Raw genomic sequence first — 22,084 nt, 5'->3', positions numbered from 1 at the left:
CCAGGGCAAAAGTTAAATTAAGCATAATCCAGTTTATGAGCTACAGCAAAAAAAAAAAAACAAAAAAAAAACCACAACCAAAAAAAACCCCAACATTCTGGACAACATCTGGTTTTACTATGTGTAATGGCTTTATGAAACGTATAAATATTACTCTTCTATAAAATACCCTTCTCTTTCCAAAATGCAATTATAATTCATACTTATTCAGTTCTTTCTTGTTTAGTGTCTCGAGCACACTTCTAAAAGAAAGACAGGATGGCCAAATTAAAGATTTATTATAGCGTTTTTATTAACAAACTTTCATTGGAAAGTTCTGGGCGCATTAACATAGGAGGCACATTGGCTTCAATGTTTGGCATTTGACAGTCAACAGAATTGCACTTCACTGCTACAGCCATGCTACAACAGTGTGAGTTTTCATGGCGACCCTCACAGTGAGCCTCTCCTGCTGACCTGTTCAGGAGGTGTTTATTAGCAGCTTTGTCACCCTTCAAAACCTGGTCATTCTGCAAAGAACACTGATCTATCTTGCTCTCGGCTTTCTTTTTCTGCTTTGACATAGAGGCTTTCTTGCTTTCAACCCCATTGGCTTCTGTGCCGCCCTTTTCATCACACTTATCTGCCTTCTGACAGAGTCCCTTTTGGTTGTTAGATATGCTGTTCTCACATTCAGAGCAATGCACAATCAGAGGCCCTACGTTTCGGCACAGAAACTGTGAGGAGCTCATCACCTTTGGAACCATTCTTATGTTCTCCTCTGGGTTTTGGTGAGCGTGTGAATCTGTCCTGTTCACCCTTTGATGTGCCTGGAACTGCTGCACTGACTGAAGGAAAAAATTTTTCGGCAGCGAGTTCTGTGTCATCGTTCTTTTGAGCCTTCCTTGAAGGCAGTTGCAGTGAAGGACGTGCTGGACAGGATGCACATAACCTTCAGCAGTTTGCTGTAAAGTATTTATGGGAGTCACGGAGCTTTGGATCTGCACGGCCCCGGGCGAAGGAGAACACTGGTAACAGAAGGGATCGCTCAGCTGCTGACATGAGTGTGGGCTCCACTTTACTGTTACCTGCTTATATGGATCCGGGCAGCTGCACTGCCTGTTCTGAGGGAAGAGTGGGCACAGAGCATGTTGGTCAATAGACGACTGTAGCACAGCTGAACTAGCAACGTTTTTAATGCTTTTGCTCACTTCACTATTATATACCGAATGCATAGGCATACACGTGTTCTGGGGCCTGCTGCTGAAGAGTTCTGAGCAGATGTGAGTTTCTTCATAAGTCACTTTCTCTGCGGGGTTACAGATACCTGGTTGCGATGCCAGCGGCTCCAGCTCATAATGCTCATGCTCCATTTCTGGCTTTTGATTTCTGGAGTCCAGCTGGTATTTGCTAATGGGATGTGATTTATTTTGACCTCTGCTCCCCTGGGCTCCTGAAAAGGTCTGAGAGAAGGCATTACACCGCAGTTTTTTAGGTAGCGGGATCTGACCACAAGTGCCCTGGGGTCCAAGGCATCGGCACATGCACTGGAAGAAGAACGTTGCAAAAGCCCAACTTATGCACATTATTAGCATCATGAAAGTGCCAAGCTGTGTGTATGCCAGCACTGTAGAGGGCATCATCATTGCTCCGGCTACAAATGTCGTCAATGCAGCCATTGCAATAGCAGAACCCATTCGGCTTAGAGAAAAAATCACTTTTCCCTCTCGGTCAGGGTCGGGGGCTAAGCGATAAGCTACTCCATAATGAACAGCAAAGTCCACAGACAAGCCGACAGCCACAGAAATAGTGACCGATTCTAGTACATTTAGCTCCCATCCAAGAAGAACCAGAGAACCTACAGTGACAAAAATAGTTCCAGCTATTGAAACTATTGCATAAAGGCTTATAATAATGTTCCAAGTTGTAAGAAGCATTACGCTAAATGCAACAGCAACCGACAGACCCATGGCAATCAGAGTACCATCAGAAAGGCTGTCCTGTAGATCATAAAATTCTAAATTACTCACAAACCAACCGTTGCTAAGACCTTCAGGAGCTGAACTAAGCTCACTTGAAATCCATGAGTCCACCTCTTTGTAGAACTGATGCATTTTCTCATAAGCCAGTGTGAAGAGGTAGGTGCTTTGGAACTCCAGCACCACTGCCCTGATGGTGTCATTCAGGTCAAAGCGAGGCCCTGGAGTTTTGCTATCCAGATGGTACCCTGTGCTTCTTTCTAGCTCCATTATAGCTCTCTTGATACATAACTCAAAGACTTCTTGTTTGTATGGAAAGCTCCAGTGGCTGCAGCAGGGGTAAAGAGATGGCTCATCACAGTCCTGATTTTCCATCCACTGCTTAAACGTTTCAATAAAGCAGCTTGTGAAGTCTTGTTCTTCAGTCTGATAAAAGAACGTTTGATTTCTTAGTTTCTGACAGAAGCGTAAAATCCAAACCTGTGAAGCAGGGCTAGCAATATTAAAACTGCTATCTAGTTGCAGCTTCCCTTTACTTTTAGGATTTAAAGGGTCACCATTATCTTCAGGCGTGACACCCCAGATTACCGTAATTGGCATGTGGAGCTCCTCTCCATGATGGACACGTTCGAACATGAAAAGCTTTTTGTATTCTGCATCGTATCGTTCGAAGGGGTGAGAAGACCTAAATACCTGAAACTCAGAGAGCTCCAATGACGGCAGTTTCATCTTTGGATTGACACACACAATATATGCTCCACCAACCGTTAAGGCAAGGAACCAGAAAAGCCAAATATAACGAAATTTGATAACAATGCATGGCAAAACCTTTTCAAAAAATATCCTGGATGCTTCTGAGACTGCAAAAATAACCTTGTGGAACATTTGGCACAACACTGTCCAGCAGTTTTTGTTGTTGTATACCCTCTGCTGAGGTTTTTTAAAGCAACTGAAAATATTGAGAAGATAACGTTCATGTAACACAACTACAGCAGGCAGCCAAGTGACCATCAAAACATAATTCACCAAGATGGCAGTGCCAGCATAGACACCAAAACACCTGATGGCTGTGATATTGCTGACATAATTCGCATAGAAGGCAGCAGCGGTGGTAAAACTGGTGACAAACATGGAAAGAGCAGCATGCTGCAATGTGATGCTCACTGTCTCAGAAGTTCCAGCGTGAGGTTTATCAAATTTTGTGTAGTTCCAAACGTCGCATAAGACAAAAGCATCATCTGCTCCAATCCCAACAAGAATAATTAACGCAGTGAGATTCATGAATGGGAAGAACTCAAAATTAAATACTACTCGATACAGAAAATAAGAAACGATCAAGGAACTAATTATTGCAAACATAGTCATCAGCGTGATAAACATGGACTTTGTGTACACACACATGACTAACAGAACAATTACAATGGCTATGGCAGGATACACAGTATCCATCAACAGGTAATCCTGAAACAAACTATGTTTTATTCCAAACTCGATCCCTGTGACGGTTGTCACACCATCAGAAGAGTTCCAGTTCTCAAAGTTGTCAAGGTAAATACTCATCATGCTTTCTCCCTTCTCAGTCGGAGAGAAGAGCATGCTGTATTTTAAAGCTGGTAAGACATAGTCAGCTGTCTTTGGGCTTAGAAAATCCTTGTCCACTAGATAGTGAAGGATCTGGTAAACAGCATTGTACTTGGTACATTTGCGAGGCACATTTGTACACTTGAGTTGGTCCTTCCTTTTGGCATTCATGTCCCAGCAGTCTGGCCCCAGGGTTCCATTGTAATAGTATTTGGCACACGTGCGAAGCAGCTTTAGGGTGTGAGAGACGTCTCGTTCTACAATTTTTTGACATGATGACCTGTTGTTTAGGATGGCAATATAGTTGCCCAGTGTCCAGCTGGGACAGCAAGAAGCAGCAGTGGCTCTCTGGCAGAGATCACCGAACTGGGAATGGGATCTGATCTGTATAAAGACAGGCAGTGCAAAAATCCATATTAATACAACAGTGTGATTTCTTAGCAACATTAACACACACACACAAAACCTGAAGTGATAAAAATTCAGCTTATGGTTTTGTGTTTTTTTTCCGCTATGATTTATAACACATATAATTCCTCTTCCCATGCACGTTGCTTTTGATCAGCATCCTCTTACATGAACCAGATTAACCCAGCAGTAACTTGGCATAGAACTGGCAGAAGCATTAACACTACTGTGGTTCTGGAGTGCAGAGGAAGATGCAGCAGCAGTAAAGCTGGTGGAGTTACAGGGACAAGCAGGCGCTACGTGCAGATACAGCAGAGAGAGATCCCAGAGTACAGAACCTCTGTGTCATGTGAACCTCAAGTGAATGTCTTAAGCCTACGAACTGTTATCAGAGCTTCATGAAAATGATGGCAATTTTAGCATTTTGGTTAAGAACTTCTTTAATAAATGAGCACGACTCCCCTGTATGGACACTCCTCTTTCACTTTAAGAATATTTCAGATTTAGTTGAAACCACTAAATGTAGGACTTAGCTAGATAGGCACAAGGCTCTTTTAGGAGAAAAGAAGGCACCTTTAAAGGAGAATTGAAACTGCTAAGTAACAAGTCTGTATCATGGAAATCTCCTCATCTTGGTAAAGCTCCATCTTGACATGGCAGAGAACTCAAGCCTTAAAAACTTCGTGTCTGCTTCTATACAAAACTTCTGGCTTGTATGTGATGAATGAGAATGAATTCTTGAAATATTTAGATACATGTATAACTTCAGTCTTAATCAAGTTGCATACAATGAACACGTATTAATAAAAGTGACTAAATCTATGTGATTAAGAGTTTATAGGATTGGGGCCGGAAATCATTATCCATGTATATTTCAGATCACCTAAATTTAAAACACACTACTTAGCTTTTCTAGCAAAACTGCATGGGTTTATTATTAGCAACCATTTATAATGCAGACAAAACCCTGCACTTGGGAATTCTCAGGACAGTTATAAAAACTTTAACATGGACTTAATTTTGTCAACCAGTTTCTGAACAATAACAAACTGGCATTCCAAAAAAACAGGATAATTCACTTTTGATTGTTTCCAGATAGAAACACTTACACATGCAAACTCAGGAAAAACCGAACAACCTTCTAAACAAAAGGAAGCACTGGAATAGCTTATCTGTATTTTTTGTGGCACGCCTCCAAGTTTATCTTGCGAGGACATAATAGACAAACCCTTGGGTCAAGCAGGAAAACCAGGAGGAAAGGATTGTATTGTCTTCTCTGCATATTCACATCAAAACGGGACAACAAAGTTTATATGCTGTTCCTCAACACTTGCTGCAGGCCATAAATATTTACTTGTAAAGTAACTGTTGCCAAAGATAAAGTAATATGGGCTAGCAGCTGGAAATTAGAAATTAAAATTCAAAATTCAGCTTCAGAAAGCTTATTAAAATACTGTGTAAAATGTTAATATGTTGTAGCACTGGGCTTTGTTAGTGATCCAAAGGTATCACAAAGGCCATTTTGCAGTTGCCAAACTCAGTCTGCTGCTGGCAAGATTTCCATTTACTTTGGAACAACAGAAGAAACCAAGCAGTGCACATGCTCTATGCATAGGCAGACCTGCCCAAATGGGTATACACAGTGACAGAGATCACAACTATAGGTTTTTTGGGAAGCAGTCTGAGGAGATCATTTACAGACTATGAAATTTATAAAAGAAACATTTATGGTTTATAGGAAAAACATCCTGCAATCAGCAGGTGAAAGAAAGGGCTCATCTCATCCAAGTAGTTAAAAATCAGAACGCCTCCTACAGCTATTTTGTATACAATACTTCCATGAAGATTATACGACTAGCACATGCAGAACAGCTGTAAGACAGAGCCTGTGAGTGTCAGAAAAAATATACAGTTTGAAGTAGTTACATGGAGATGGGAACATGATTAACACAGGGGATATACTGTTAGCTCATATTTAACGCTAATTATAGGTGTGCTGAAATCTGGCTTACCATTAGAAAATTGCCTAAACTACGAGGCTTACATTTCCAGGATATAGTATCCAATCTTTGAATACAGAAGGTTATTTGAATAGAAACAGATCCTCAACAAGCAATTCAACAAGAAAACCAACTACAGACAGAGAAGAGTCTGTAAGACTGGGAGGTCACACAAGTCATCAGTTTCTTCTGACAGCTACAGGGCAAGTTTTCATTCTCTCTACAGTCTGGTAACTAGCAGAACTCTGCATTCAGAAGTGGGGCTTATCTCAGCACTTTGTGAGCTCTAAAACGTGTTACAAATTGTTAGAATTGTTTTAAAAAGTTATTTTAAGTATGAAGCATTAAACAACAACAACAACAACAAAAGTTGAATGTCCTCCCTAACTCAGTTTTCAGTGTTGCAAAAGGTTACTCTCAACCATATTTCCTGACTGAGCCAGTCAGATGACTCCCTAGCTCCAGTAATTGGAAATGGAGCTGAACTAGTTTAAATACTGGACTTTTTTTCTCCTGGCTCACTCTGGCTGAAAGAGATAAAGGTAAATAACACAAGCCAAAATGTCAGAGCAATAATCTCTGATGAGGACATGAGGAAAATTTCATGAGCATGTGAGGACAAAACCCACCTATACCAGCAGAGGCCAATCAGCAAAAAAATGCATGCCAGAAGGCTTTTAGGGAGATTCATTACACTGTGTTTCACTACAGCTCAACATTTTTAGCAAGAAAATGCCATCTGTTAGTGAAAGTTCTTTGGGAATCTGGCAAAATAAAAAGAGTTGTCTGAGAGGCAGTGATAAACAAATTAAGAGTTAAAGTATTCCTTGTGAAAGAAATGTTATTTATTAATTATTTTCTGTTGTCATTATGGACGAGAAAGAAATTGGTATTTTATCAGAAAATCAGTTAATTAATTGGACTATTTATCTAGCTACTATCTCTGTGTTCTTTCATGTCCAGCTGCCAACATGCTCTCTTTTGACCCCATAAACCTGCTTATACTATGAGGATACCTGAATGTGAAAAAGCAAGGAAATAATTTATGGAAAACAAGCACAAAAATCCATGGAATAATATTCAGAGAAGAAAGAGCAATTGCTAAGGTAGCCCCTTCTGTACAGAAACTTCTAAAAGCAACACTCCTCCACCCCTATTTGGATGGCATTAGTAGCAAAAACAAATAAATTTCCCTGTACAGTCTTGGAGTATAGAGTGTGGTTTCTCAGCTTCCTTCATAAGCAGACTGACCGTTCTGCAAGGGTGCAAACAATGTGGAGTGTTCACACATACTGCTGGACAGTGGGCAGTAAGATAAACTCTCAAAAGAATACTTATTATGTGCATATAAGACAAATTAAACAGCAGCTTTACTTACCCTTAGGTTATCTACATTGCACATCGACTTAATTGCATTCAAATTCCATAAATTCTCTCCTTCTGTTGATGTAAACACCACTCGTGAATAGCGATCACCTGAAATTACACAAGAAGAGCTTATGGACTATTTGTGTGTGTCTGATATAAAAAATATCAGAATTCCACCACTCAAACAATACCAGTGACATCCATTTCAGTCCACGGGAATCCACCTCATTTTCAAAACAATCTATTTATCTGTAAGATTCAGTCCACATGAAAGTTTCATTTTATTTAAAGTGCTTATTGTAAATATGGCATCTTAAACATTATATGCCACTTAGAAGCTCCAGACTTCTATTCAAGCAGTCTATCTTCTGAACTATGACAAACACACAAAAAAGTCAAAAGATTTAATCAGCAAACTATGAAATTTTGGCACTGCATAATAGTAGTGCATAGATAATAGTAATCACAGGCTAATTTAGTAAGGCATTTTGGAATATAAATAATAATTATAAAGATGTTTCTACAAGACTGTTTTTGCTTTAGAAGCAAACGACTGCAGTGGAAGTTGTTGTGATACCCTTAAGGCCTTTTTAAATAATTTTACTTTTTAGACACATACAGCTTAAATGACAGTTAAATTACACTTATTAGAAGACAGAATTTAGGAAAGAAAATCTTTACTTGGCAACATCAAAATCTTTATGCATAGCTAACAAATGAACCATACATACACGCACAAACGTATGGCATGTAGTAACACAATATGGTACCCTGCGTTAAGAAACTTTATCACATTAATTACAATATCCGCAACCCCAAAAGGCTGAATTTTTCCCAAGTGTTGTAAAAAAGCAGAGTTGTTGCCGTTCACAGAAATGCAATAAAAAGACTTGGGGATAGATACTGCTTTATGATCTTTGTGCTTTCAGGATCAAGGAAATGGAAATCTACTGATCCTGGAGAAGACTAAGAAAGATACCAATGATCACACACAGAATCACAGAATCACAGAATGACCCGGGCTGGAAGAGACCTCAAGGATCATGTAGTTCCAACCCCCCTGTCTAGCAGGGCCACCAAACAGATCAATGTGGGTCAAGAGGAAATCAATTGTTTTCTTCATACAGCTAACTGGCAGACTCCCACAGAAGCACAATTCCTTCACAACTGCCATAACTGAGATGATGCAGAAACAGATGATACAGCATTGGCTCTAGTCAATGGCTTTATGTCCAAGTGGAGGTTGGTAACAAGCAGTGACCCCCAGGGGTTTGCCTTGTGACCAGTGCTCTTTAACATCTTTATCAAGGACATGTATGATGGGATCGAGTGCACTCTCAGAAAGTTTGCTATGACACCAAACTAATTGGTGCAGTTGATGCAGCAGAAGGAAGGGATGTCATCCACAGGGACCCTGATAAACTGGAAATGTGTGTCCTTGTGAACCTAACAAGGCTCAACAAAGCAAAGTGCAAGGTTTTGCACTTGGATCAAGCTAATCCCAGATATGTATACAGACTGAGAGAAGAACTCCTTGGGAGTAGCCCTGCTGAGAAGGACTTAAGGGTCTTGGTTGATGAAAAACAACATGAGCCAGCAGTGCACATTTGCAGCTCAGAAGGCCAATGGTATCCTGGGCTCCCTCAGAAGAGTGGTGGCCAGCAGGATGAAGAAGTTGACTGCCCCCCTCTGCTCTCATGAGGCCCAGCTGGAGTTTGCACAAGGGTAGACAGTGATAGGACAAGGAGGATTGGTTTCAAACTTAAGGAAGGGAGATTTAGATTAGGTGTCAGAGGGAAGTTTTTTACTGAGAGAGTGGTGAGGTGCTGAAACAGGCTTCCCCAGAGAGGTTGTGATGTCCCATCCCTGGAGGTCTTTAAGGCCAGGTTGAAGGTGCCCTGTGTAATCTGATCTAGTACTTGATCTAGTGGTTGGCAGCCCTGCCTGTAGCAGAGGGGTTGGAACTTGATCATCCTTCAGGTGCCTTCCAATCCAAGCCATTCTATGATATGGTTCTATGATATGATATTGATAGGCATACATAACATTGCTCTTACAATGGTCAGCATTGTCAACAACAGGATATCTTTATGGGAAAAAGAACCACTTTAAGAAAACAACTGCTTCCTAGGAAGAACCAATAGAATATAACATTTTAGAACAATTTCATCAAAGGCTTCTGTGCACATAAAGAAGGTGTTTGTCAGGAAGTAAAAAATATTTTCCTGATTGAGTATACAAGAGACAGCAGAGCTCAAAAATCATTCAACTGGGAGAAGCTCACTTGCCTTAAATAATTCCTCCACTTACTTGGAATATCACAAAAAAAGGTATCCTTGTGAAAGTTCCATTCTGCTTGCCTCTTCTCTCTTTCATAGTGATCATCTGACCATCTGTCATCTTGATGACTAAAACAGAATAAATGGCTTAAACTCAGCTTAGAAAAGAAATTGTTAAAAAGAAGTACCTCAACAAGTTACAAATCTTAACAACTCTCACGTTACAATGTGACTTTTGTATTCAAGAACTAAACATTCACTGTATTTTTTGTTAATAGAGACTTCAGGGGACATCTCATTGAGTCCAGTACTAAAATGCATGAGTTTCAGAGAAGAAACTAAAATGACAATCCATTTTAAAGAGTTTATGATGGGAAGTGTTTAAACCCTTGAGAAATGTAGGTGATCAGATCCAATATTTACTGAAACACTGGAATTATATACAGTAACTTCTGAGAGTACTTTAGCAAGAGTTATGTACATACACACAAAACCAAAACAAAACAGCAGATCTTTAATACAAATTCTTACCTCTTAGCTTGTTCATCGGCATATTTAAAAGGATAATTCGCTAGTGTTGCTTTGTACCCTGTGTTTTTCACCATATTGTTCCATGTAACCAATCTCTGTCCTATTGCAGTCCCTCTTGGTTCAAAACCCTGAAAATTATAAAATACAATTAATACTTTTCATCTTTTAGCTTAAACAAGAGTAAACACAACCAAAATGATGGAAAGTTTTAGTTACAAATCATCATTACTTCAGGCATCTGCTTTAAAAAGAAAATGCTTTATAACGAACCAGTCTGATGAAATAATGACCCACATCAACTGAGAAGGGATTACAAATTCTTGTACATACTTCTTATCATCCTGAGAAATGGTGATAATTTATTCTAACCAAATGTTCAGTTTACCTTTTAGTGTGACGGTGCTTATAAACATCCTCTTCTGTATCTTAATCATTAGTCTTTATTGATTAAATATGATTTAAAATTATTAAATTCTATATTTCTATTTCTTCAAGAATAAGGCAAGTCTTTAATTTCAAAAGTGACATAGAAATATGAATTAAATAATTTTTACTACTGACAAGAATCTCTCTGAAAATCGACTCCCAAGTAGATTCAAAGTACGGGGAATCTCTTCTGGCACACTAAGAGTCGGGGTAATGCACCAGCTGCAGTACTTGTATATGTTGTTTACTGCTAATATGGAAAAAATAGTAAACAAAAAATACTTATTTGGCAGCACAAGTGACTAATATTTACTTACCAGCAATGGATCAGAGAAATCTGGGAGATCTGGAACTAATATTCCAACCAGTGCGCACACCACTATTAGCACAGTACACATGCCCAGGACCACCACGGGCCAGTCAGCTATCAGAGCAGCATAGCTACAGGGAGAGGAGCATGGAAAAAGAGATGTTACAGAAATGAAAGTCATGCACAAAAAGCCCCCACTTGCTTTCATATCTCCCGCTGACTGAAACTTCCTATTCACACATAAAAAAGCTTTCCATTTCAGGCACAGGAAAAATAATGGCTTTAATTTAGATTTCCTTTATGCTGCTACAGAGGTGATAAATTATGGGCTACTGAAAGACAGGCTTCTGTTGTTTAGTACATGTTAGCAATTAAAACTGTAACAGCAATCGTTCATATAACATTTTTACATTAAAAATGCAAAGCAAGCACATGTGAAATGAAAACTGCTCGAGTCTGAATACAAATTTTCAAGATGACTATTTCTTCCTTAATCTTATACTTAAAGTCTGGCATGGATATTACCTAGAAAACAGATGTTTCATTAAAGATTCTAGGACAGAAAACATTACCATTTCTTATTTGAAAGTTTCAGCTTTTTAAAGAAAAATATCAGAGGACAAACAGATTTTGAAGTAGAACCCAAAAGAAAACATTTAAATTCAAAACACTCACTGAGAAGAAATATTCAAAGCCTATATTCTACATATCCATAAAATCCCTTGTAAACTCAAAGGTGAAAGAGAGTTGCAATACCATACATAAGCTAATCAGCATTCATTTTTCAGTCTTCTAGAATAATGCATATCCTTACATTTCACCTCCCAGCTTGTGCTCAACTTCTACAATGCAAAACGTTTTACATAAAAATATTATTTCCATCACTTCTGGTAGACATTTTAATTTCTGTTAAGTTGACAGAAGAGCATAAGGAAAGAAAATGAAACCGAAAATCTTAATTTCTTATTTTTTTTTTCTCTTTAAGTAAAGGGTTAACTCACTCAGGTTATGTTCCAAGGGCAACATTCTCTAATCTGGGGATCAAAGAGCACAGAAAGTCCCACAAAATTTAAAAGGTATTTAAAAATAATTGTAGGCTATGAATCATTCTGTGCTTACTGTCTCTTTACACACTAAATATTGATCACGAAGATTTATACACCACTTCCTCCTCAACTTGCCTGCAACGTAACATGAAAGTAAGTTTATAGCAGTGATCTCTCTGTACTTCTACTATTTTAACAGATTATGTTTCCTTTTCTGTTTCAGACCAACCCATTACCTAATCACAATTTGATTATCTGCTGCATAGAAACTTTCCACCCCATTCCTAAGATGAGATGTAATGCCCAGCTCCTTCCTCTCTCCAGGAACAGCTTCCCCCTTTTCTAACCGTAATACCAACAGCTGTGAGCAAGTTGGCTTTCTAGCATGAGGAAGTAGGTAAGTATGGTCAAGGGGTCCAAACGTAGCATAAAGGAGACAGGAAATCTAAAGTACAGGGTGTATCCCAATAACCCATTAGGGAGATGTGGAATAATCCTAGTCTCACACAAGAGGTTAATTAGCAAAAGCTTGAAAAGCAGTCTGAAGCATTAGTTTTTATTAAGGTGAATCACAAAGGGGCAGCTTGCCAATTGTACAAAGTAGAAGGAAAGTAAATGACCTAATAGAATTTTCCTATTTATAGGATTTAATGTTTTCATAAACACCAAGTGCTACATTGACTAGCTATTATAGACATTTGCTCTGAAGTCATAAAATCTTACCTAAACTATTTATTTTCCTATTCATCACTAGTAGTGCCAGGTTTAGCCCTTCGGCATCTTATCTCTTTGCTTCCACTCTCAATAGAGCAGCTCTGAAGTTGCTTAAAATCCTTCAGTCATGAACTGCATCTGAGATGAATTATTCAGAAAGTGAACAAGCCACACTAGGAGGACAGCAAGCATTTGTTCACATTTGCACCAATGTTCTTTTTCCCACAGCAGGTGCCAACATTCAGATAAGCAAAGCTGACCTGAACCACAACATAACAGCTCTGATCATGCTACATTTTAATTTTAATCATCTGACTGTGACTCGGTATTGCTGAGGGCTCTGAATCCAACCAAGTTCCCTACAGGCAGCCCTGTCAGCTTACTTGAAGTGGCCAAACAGATGGCAGTTATTTTATTTTTGGCCCATTAAAAAGGCAGAAAATGAGTCTGATTACATTTTCTCTGTGAAAAGTAAGACACTGTCTTCACTTAGATTCCACATCTGATCATTTCTGAGTCCGAGAGAAAAGTCCATTCTAAAGCCATTCCTCAGTTAAGGCACCATTCATGTTCACAAAGTACATCTCTATTGCTAAGCATGTACATTAGAATCAGGATAACACCCCATACTTCTTCATGCCTCAGTAAAACCAGAAGTGTGTAATAAGCTGGGCATACGGCTAAGTTCCCACACCATCTTTTCTTCCCCCCCAGTTACTGAAGTACTGTGTGATGAATTTCTGATGTTTAAGGCACTAACTGGAATCTTTTACTTATATCAATTTATCCGCTGCTTTCAACATTGCAGTCTTTTTCCCCCTATGATTTAAACAATTAAAAATGTTTAGGAGATATAATACAGAATCCAACCTATGCCGACTTCACCACTTTGGTGCCACCAAAAACTGGTCTCAAGAAAGTAGTTTCTTAAAAAGGAAAAAGAGAAACGACAGCATCCTGCTTCCCCTTCCATTTTAAGCTAAGGCACAAAATCTGGGTAGCATCAAACAAATCAGTTCAGCACCTATATGCGGACATACTCAGTTTAACCACTGCCCCAGTCTCACACAGAGAAACAGAAATACACCAAGTACAGATTCAGGATAGTAAAGAGGTCACTATAAGCAATGGAATTCACAGATGCCTGATTAGGGATGTTAAGGAGCATGACCCTGACTAATCCTTTCAGTGGTTATTTAGGAATCCACTGAGGATGAATTCTTCCAGAAGTTTCCAAAATTCATAACCCACTGTGTAAAGAGATACCTACTTAAAAAACCTTTTTAAATTCGATTGCCTACCATTTTTCTTGAATGCCCCCTACTCTTACACTGTGTGGTGAATAACAGCTTTGCCATCACCTTATGCCTTTATGATCCTGTAAATGTTTCATGTGACAGTATTATTGTACCTCACCTTTTCGGTAACTTGAATGGTCTGGCTGGCCTGGAAAAGAGGGAAAAAAAGAGTGATTGAGAATATATGAAATAAATGTGCATGTGCCAAGTTTTCTTTTAATTCTTCCCATACAAGGATAGCAACTAAATCATAAAAAATCAGCCATTTTAGAATCTGATTTATTTTTTTTTAAGTCATACAATCACACCCAATTGAGCCTTTGCAAACATATAATTCAGGGAATAATTATAGCTACAAAGACAGCTGGCTTTTTGAAAGTAAAATTTCATGCAGCTGATTTCTGTGATTACTGTTTAAGCGTCTGTTCCAGTTTTCAACAAAAGAGTCAACAAACAAGATTAAAATTCAATACCCTTAAAAATCATGACAACGTTTACATATTATGGTAAAGAACAACCAAAACACCATGTTCTGAAACTTCAATTCAGGAAACCTCTTAACTATCATCTGTAATTCCATTACAAAAATATGGTTTTGGACATAGCTTTTCTTTTGTCGCAAGTATCCATATAAAATAACCTGTGCGATTTTCTGTTGCTTATTAAAAATCTAATAAAAACAATTTGATGAGGAGATAGCAAACCCAAATGCAAATTATTCTTACCTGCAACCATCCAGCAAGCACTTCATTTTGTTATCTATTGATCAGCAACCCCCACATACATTTCACTTTATTCCCATTCCAGATTCCCATGAATAAACTGTAAGTTCTTCCAAGAATTTCCAATCTATGAACATGACATACCATCAGTATGTACAATATCTATGTACAATATCCATGCTTAGGCTTTGGTTAAGTTATGAAACTGTTTCACCACTAAGGGTATATTCAATACTACTTCTTAAAAAAGCAGAGAAAACGAAGGATTAGGAAACAGCTGCTTACATAAAATAGGTCACTCAGTACATCTGCACCGAGGTTTCCAAAGAATTAAGTATTTGTATACTTCCAGACCACTGGATTAACAGCTCCAACTCTGGACCCTTTGTGGGTTGTCTTGAAAGTCTGTAGCCAAATTCAGCGCTTGAAAATGAGATGTGCTGCCATTCGAAAGTAAGATTCACCACACAGGTCTGAAACTGTAGCCCAAGGGAACAGCCATTCTGGCATAACCACCTCAAACCAGCTGCAACCACACCTGTACAAAATGACAGGACTGCTCAGACTACATCTACTTCTAGTTCATATAAAAGTGAGCCTCGAAATCAAAGTCAATTACATCAAACAAGAATAACCTAAGTAAAACAGCTCCTAACACAGCAACACACAGTCTAATTCAGATGCATGAGCTAAGTGTTGTCAAATAACAAGACAGCAAAAGGAAAGATAAAAATATAATCGGCCGAGTAATATAAACACTAGCATTCTTTTTATTCCCTTCTTCAGTGGAAAGGATGGAAGAAAAAAGCCCTCCTTCACTCTTTGTGCTCATTCATTGTATATCTCAGGCAATACGGCACAAACGTAATGGCGACAGAACATTTCATCAAGAGATACAAAGTCTCTCAACATATTTCCTCAAGAAACAAAGTTCTGTTTTAATTAAACTGTGATATTCTTATCACATAAGAATTGTAGATTTTCCCACTGCAGTGTGGAAATGCTCCAACCCACCAAAGCATTGTAGCAGCTAAAGGGAACAAAAACAGTAGCACAGATCACTCCTATCAGCCCTTGGAGGCTGGAGAAGGGGAGCAGGAGAGGAGATTCCCCACTCTGCAGCTGCAGTAACTCAAACACTGAGGAAAGGTACAGACAAGAGTTTTCTGTTAAATTTAGTCCCATAAATGAAGGTTAAATTCATGAAATGTCACCAACTTTTAGCCTGTAGTCTTAGTTCAGAGATACTGAACACACTCATTTTCCAACTAATACCAAACATTTCCTCGTACTTCTGGTGCCAAGGGAAGAATAGCATACTTGTCAGCTATTACAGATACCCAAATAAACTGATTTCTGAAGTGATTTTTGCAGCAGTAAGTTGCCTGAGGCTGCAAAGAAGCCGTGTGGCAGGCTCAAGAGGCTTCTTGTCATCCCACCTACAGTCTCAGCCACAAAACCACCTTCACACTGACTAGCGTGAATGATAAGAAACTAGGCACTGGGGTCAGAAACCACTGAACTCCAGTCTCAAGGGAGTTTTCTATATGGAGACAAATATCGCAACAGGGAGGCCTTTCATGGACCAATTCAGCACCAAGAGCACTAGCTGAATCCATGCTTGCAAGCCTGTATGGAATAGGACAAAGCTTGAGTCAGATAACACACTTTTGTAATAGCAGCATGTATTCTTGAGATTCTAGATTAAAGAGAAACAAACCCACACATACTTACTGTAAACAGAGTGATTAAAAGATTTATTTCTGATTTATTTCTATCTTCCATTTTTAAAGATCTGCATTTCCATATATATCAAGTTACCTGTGAAAGTCAGTCCCTTCCTCAGCTGTGCCCTAATGGACCTCACTACAAGTAACACCACTGTACAGCTATTTAACAGAACAAACAGCCATGCAAGGACAACGAGTGCAGGTGGTTGTAATTCAGGTGTATACTGATGTGTGTTAAGGTTTGACAATTCCAGTTTATACTGACAGATTAAACTGCCTTCTGTATGCTCAGACTTTGTCAATTTTAGTGCCCACTTTTCCAACAGTGTCAACCTACATGGTAGAAAAACCAAGCAGGTGCTTTATGTGAGGCCTAACTCCCCCAGACAGAATGGTTTCCTCTGCCCAGGATGCAGCACTGCTCTCCACACAACAAAACACCTTGACCAGTGATCTCCCTGACCCTGTAAAGAAAGCACTGGCTGCTTCATCTGGAGAAGCGTGCCCACACATCCCCCAAACCCAACCCTTCATAAAAATATACGTTGTATTTCAATTATGCCATTGTAACAATTATATGTCAAGTCAGATTTTCTCAATAGAATTTAAGATTTGTTTAAGATTAAACTTGCAAGATCAACCTTGCCTAATTTATGCACATAAAAAGAACACAAGCACCAGTGCAATCGTTTCATACCCTCTCTTTTTCCCATCAAAACCAAACTACATTTCCCTCTGTTTCCTCCACCTGCAAAATATATTCAGTGCTGAACAAATGATGATGATTAAGTTCTTCAAAGTTAGAGAGGGTTAAAGGTCACACCTGCTATCATACTGTTTTGTTTCGAAAAGCATGCATTAAAGAAACCTGTGTACACCAGAGTGAATTCCAGCAGTGTAACCAATGCCTTGCAGCTGTTGTGATGACTCTATTATATCAGGCAATAGGAAAAGTTATCCCTGTAAACTACGCACAAAAATTCTTTAGTTATGCTCTAAAACACAGAAATGCATGGTAAAACCAGATCTTTCCCACTTAATTAATGCTGCTGTGTCTAATTTTTGGGGCATTATACTCCCATTTAGTCAGTTTAAATAACACCATTAAGCCCTGAAAAAAAAAAAAAAAAGTCTAGACAGAAAAAAATAATCAGTTTTCATGAGAAAGAAATGGCAAATTCCGTAACTGTGTTGGGACATAAGCCAAACTGATGCGTGTATTGAATTACTCTTGTACTTATTTCTCAGATATTTGATAGCAGAAAGTGACGATCACTTTTGTTTATAATAGGACTAGCAAAAAATAAGGGTATTACATAAATTACAGTCACATTAAAATCCAATGCACACTGTGTTAAGGGGAAGAAAAGCACAGGTTATACTCTACTACCATTTACTGCAAGCCTTGGCTCTATTCAATGGATGCTTTACTTCAAGCTGTCCTCCTTTAATGGTTAGTTTAGACTGAACTTCACACCATTAGGAACTATAGAATGAGAAGATAAATAGACTGGTTATAAATCCCCTACATTTCTCAATGTGAAATCTGCCTTGTTGCCTGGCATGCTTCTGCACAAAATGGTGAAAAGGAGGAGTGCTGGTTTTGAAAAGCACTGCCATAAGTTCAGACAGCTTATGGCAGGTGATGACAAGTAACAGCAGGGAGGACTGGGACACCAGTTTGGACTGGATGACTACAACTCTACTATTCAATATTCATCCTGAGCAAGCACTTCTCGCTCAGCACTTCTATCAATATTTTGAACAGTATGGAAACAGAAAGCATTCGCATCCTTGTGTATGTATCAGCTTGAAGTGGGCAAATAACAAACAGAAAAAAAAACTGACTGTTTTACATCTTGTTCAACCTGAGAGAGAACATTACAAGTACTCCACCTTCCCAAAGCAGAACACACAGTGCCACATCCTGCCTTTTGGTTCTCAGAATGGCCAAAGTTCCGTGCAACTACAGCACTGAATCAGTTTTCTCATGCAAGTTACTAGATTGCCATGGTTGTAACAGGAGAGCTCGGTCCTCATTTCAAGAACCACTGCAAAAAGGCAAGCTTTTGGAAATTTTAAGTATGATTAAATCTAGTTCTACAGCCTTTACATTAGTTGGACATTACATGCCACAAAGCAATGTTTCATGAGCATATTCCCCAGCATGTAACTGTTTCAAATGAATTTAACACTTAATAATAAAATTATGGATGGTTTATTGTTTATGCAGTGCATTTGTTTTGCTTATCTACTGCATTTCATGGGAATACAAACCAGAAAGTATCAGATGACAATAAAAGTACTTAAATATTCTACGACATTCTTTTGCAATTTTTCTTCACAAATCTTGAATGCAAGAAAGTTATCAGCTGGAGGAACCACTTTCACCTCACACCACAAATAACCAACAGGAGCTGCTCCATGAGCTTATGCAAGAAATGCTGCAGAAAGGGTCTATGGCACAGTAAATGCATTGAAAAATTGTTCTTTGATACATACTTAGGAGAGCGTTTTCTACCTGATGTGGAACAACAAGCATTTTTAAATGTGTAGGGGGATATGGTAAGTTAAAAGATTGAAAAAGATACTAATATGATTTTTGAATATAAACATTCCTGCCTACTTGTTTATGTAAATAGTTTTACTAAGTCAGTTAAAGAGGGTCAATACATTTCAAAACATGCTTTTGTACTAAGCTGGCCAAACAATGTCTTCTTAAAACACCTTAAATCCCTGTCACAACTCTACATATTCCCCTGGCTAAATATTTGGATTCTGAGTTATTTCATGACACTTAGATGCAATTAATTTCTATTACGCAGTGCACAGATGTAAAGACTGAAGCTCAGATGGGCTTTTCCCTTGTGTTCCATGGAGAAATAAGAAACAAGGTAGGCTTTGAGCTGAAATTCACACTGTGGGGCTTCCACCCCATACACAAGGCAGCGCTAAGGCAATGATTGGGATTGCTGTGCCTTAGTCTGAGGTATAATGCAAGAACTCAAAGCACCACAGACAAATCTGAAAGTGTCAGTGCAGGTACTTCTGTAAGAAAAGGAATTCCTCTAGCTTTGGCTAAAAGTTGCCATTGCACAAAACCACAAACTAACTGAGGCTGGCAGGACCTCTGGGTCCATCAGATCCCTGCTCAAGCAGGGACATGCAGTGCAGGCTGCCCAGTCCCACATACAGTCTCCATGGAGAAGACTCCATAGCCTCTCTGGGCAACCTGTGCCAGTGCTCTGTCATGTGCACAGCACAAAACTGCTGCCTGATGTTCAGACAGCTCCAGCTGGGACCAGCACTACCTGAGGATGCTCTGCTTTCTTTGCGCCATTCCCCACTAAGAAGTTTATTGCACAGTTCCAGATAAATGGAGGATAAGCATCTCAAATAGACATACACCAGGCTTTGCAACTCCACTGCAGAAACTGCTCTCAGATGTCAAAGTAATGACTGCTGATAAATTCAAGAAGTCCAGCTGGAATCCATGCTCGGCTGCATTTCAACAGGAACGGTTACAATGGACTGTAACATGAGGGCCCAAACATATTTCCAAGTGTAGAACAGAAAAGAAATACATAGTACATTTATAAACCAGTGTGATCTTCAGGGCAAAAACTGTACCTTCTTTTTGAGGCACCTTGTATACCACAGGTGCCTGAAGGCAGTGGTTAAAAAAAAAAATCACAAAAAGGTAGTAACATAAAAAACTAATTTTGCTGGCTTGCATTTAATTTACTGAAAAGACGTGAATGTTAAATTAACAACAAATAGCTCTACTTACTGGAAAAAAATATCAACATAAAGCTTCCTCTGTCCAAGGATTATGAGGTGTTTAACCTCAAAGCTTTGCCATGCCAGAGGGGAGTTATTCCCTTTGTTGGTAGATCCGGTTGCAAGCAGCGATAAAACATAGCTTTTTGCCATTATTACACTGAAGGATAAGCTAAATCCCTGCAGGACAGAATGAGATATGCATCTTATTGTACACCTTCCATTAGAACACGCAATACAAAGTAAATCCCTGCAGAGAAAGAAAATCCTAATGTTTTTTAGAATGTTATTGACCCATGAGAACAATTTTAATTGCTCTAAAATATCAAGCTGGCTTTTGACACTCTGTGAGACACAACACCTTTCCTGCGTTATCATTTTAACACTCAAGCAACAAACAAAGCAATTAAGTTGTAATTTTAAAAAAGCAAACCTCCAAATTAAATTTTCTTTTCTTTGTTCCCATATAATGTCCAGAACAACTCAAAATGATTTTACTTTTTCTTTCTCTCTACAATGGCAGGGAGAGATGATGTGAAACTATCTGCTATTTCATCCCACCAAAAAGCATGACATTTCAATGCTGCACCTTTGACTAACATTATACTTATGAATTATTTCTGCTAAGACTATTCTTATGCATAATTTTCAACAAAATGGAAGACTTTGTAGCAGAGACCAAAAATCAACAGCTTGCCAGTTCACATTTTTGTAGCTCAGATACCACATTGTTTAAAGGTTCTTGTCTCTTCTCCACATATTCTTCCCTAACTTCTCAGTTCCAACTGAGGATCTGTTCTTTTTATGAGAAGTATGAATAATTAATACTATCATTCTCAAAGGAAAAAAATACAGTAAGAAAGGTGTCACCAGTAGTAAAATCATTTCCATGTGACACTTGGATTGAAGAATCTTGAGTTAATAGTTAATATAGCCTAAAAGTAGATATTCTGTTGGCCTATAGCATGTACAATGGGTAAAAAAAGACGTCTTTAAAATCAGTGACAAACCCTACTTAACTGCGACAGGGTTTTGGTATCACTCTTTCTGCTCTGAAATTAATATTAAATATTGAAAACAAATATTAACCTCCTTTTGAAAAAGTGAAAAGTAGCGTTGGTATCTCTCAGTCTCAAACTTCCAGCTTATGGCAACATACAACAGATTAACTGAGCAGGAAAATATGTTTCTATCATCAAGTCAACATATATATGGGAAAAGGTCTATGCATCCCATAAACGCACTTTGGAAGTTATTTCAATAAGATTAATATCCCAGTATGATTTCATATATGCTAAAAATACCCATAAAATTTTAGCATGCAGATGACTACAAACACTTCCAAGGTTTTAGGCTCTTAGTGTGTTTTTTTCCTTTTCTTTCCAGCCTCATACGAACTGAATACATCACAGAAGCCTGTGTTTACTGAAAGCCTTCAGCTTAAGTTAGAACTTCATTTTTGCTGACTTCTGATGTCTTCTCTCTTTCACCTTCAAGAACTGACTAAATATTATCAACTGCTAAGAAAGGTAGCTCTGTTCCTTAATAGAGTCTAGCTTGTTCACTTGTCTTGAACAGGAAGTAAACACCTTCCCTGTAGGAAAATCCAGCAGCGTATGAGGGACCTATGTCATATATACCCTACAATTATTTTTCTTAGACTCTTCTTTCCCTCAGAAATTCTTCTCCGATGATTGAATCCACTTTTATACACAGTTCTCAGAATACAAATAACAACACTGCCATCAAACACACTTAAAATGGATTGCCCCGATTCTAAATGGCAAAGATTATACATAATTTCAAGTATATTCTTCTGCAAAAGTTTCATTTAAAGACGTACATATATATTCTCTTAATTTCTGAAGCACCAAAAGTAGGACCACATACAGCACCGCATGGCAAGTTGAACAACAGTTCTGAACTATTCAAG

The 22,084-nt window shown here is 38.6% G+C and overlaps 1 protein-coding gene across 4 annotated transcripts in view; it reads right to left on the bottom strand.

Annotated features, from left to right (window-relative positions):
* Positions 1-267: 267 nt before the first annotated feature.
* The window catches only part of DISP1 (dispatched RND transporter family member 1), a 35,758-nt gene continuing 13,941 nt past the window's right edge, over positions 268-22,084 (bottom strand). For 3 of the 4 annotated variants that reach the window (XM_015857268.2, XM_085541177.1, XM_015857270.3), the window contains 6 exons: positions 14,038-14,067; positions 10,869-10,992; positions 10,126-10,253; positions 9,626-9,723; positions 7,326-7,423; positions 268-3,923 (listed from right to left, as the gene is read on the bottom strand). In XM_015857268.2, the coding sequence (XP_015712754.2) occupies positions 279-3,923; positions 7,326-7,423; positions 9,626-9,723; positions 10,126-10,253; positions 10,869-10,992; positions 14,038-14,067 (4,123 nt within the window). In that variant the 3' untranslated portion in view covers positions 268-278. Of the gene's footprint in view, positions 3,924-7,325; positions 7,424-9,625; positions 9,724-10,125; positions 10,254-10,868; positions 10,993-14,037; positions 14,068-14,926; positions 14,950-22,084 lie in introns of those variants that run through there. The other variant, XM_085541178.1, reaches the window with a different exon arrangement.

This window comes from Coturnix japonica, chromosome 3 (assembly GCF_054131305.1).
Source record: "Coturnix japonica strain WE chromosome 3, WE-NBRP24, whole genome shotgun sequence".
NCBI classification, from domain to species: Eukaryota; Metazoa; Chordata; class Aves; order Galliformes; family Phasianidae; genus Coturnix; species Coturnix japonica.
The sequence above is the reverse complement of the archived record's forward strand: the minus strand, read 5'-3'. Positions and strand labels throughout refer to the sequence as shown.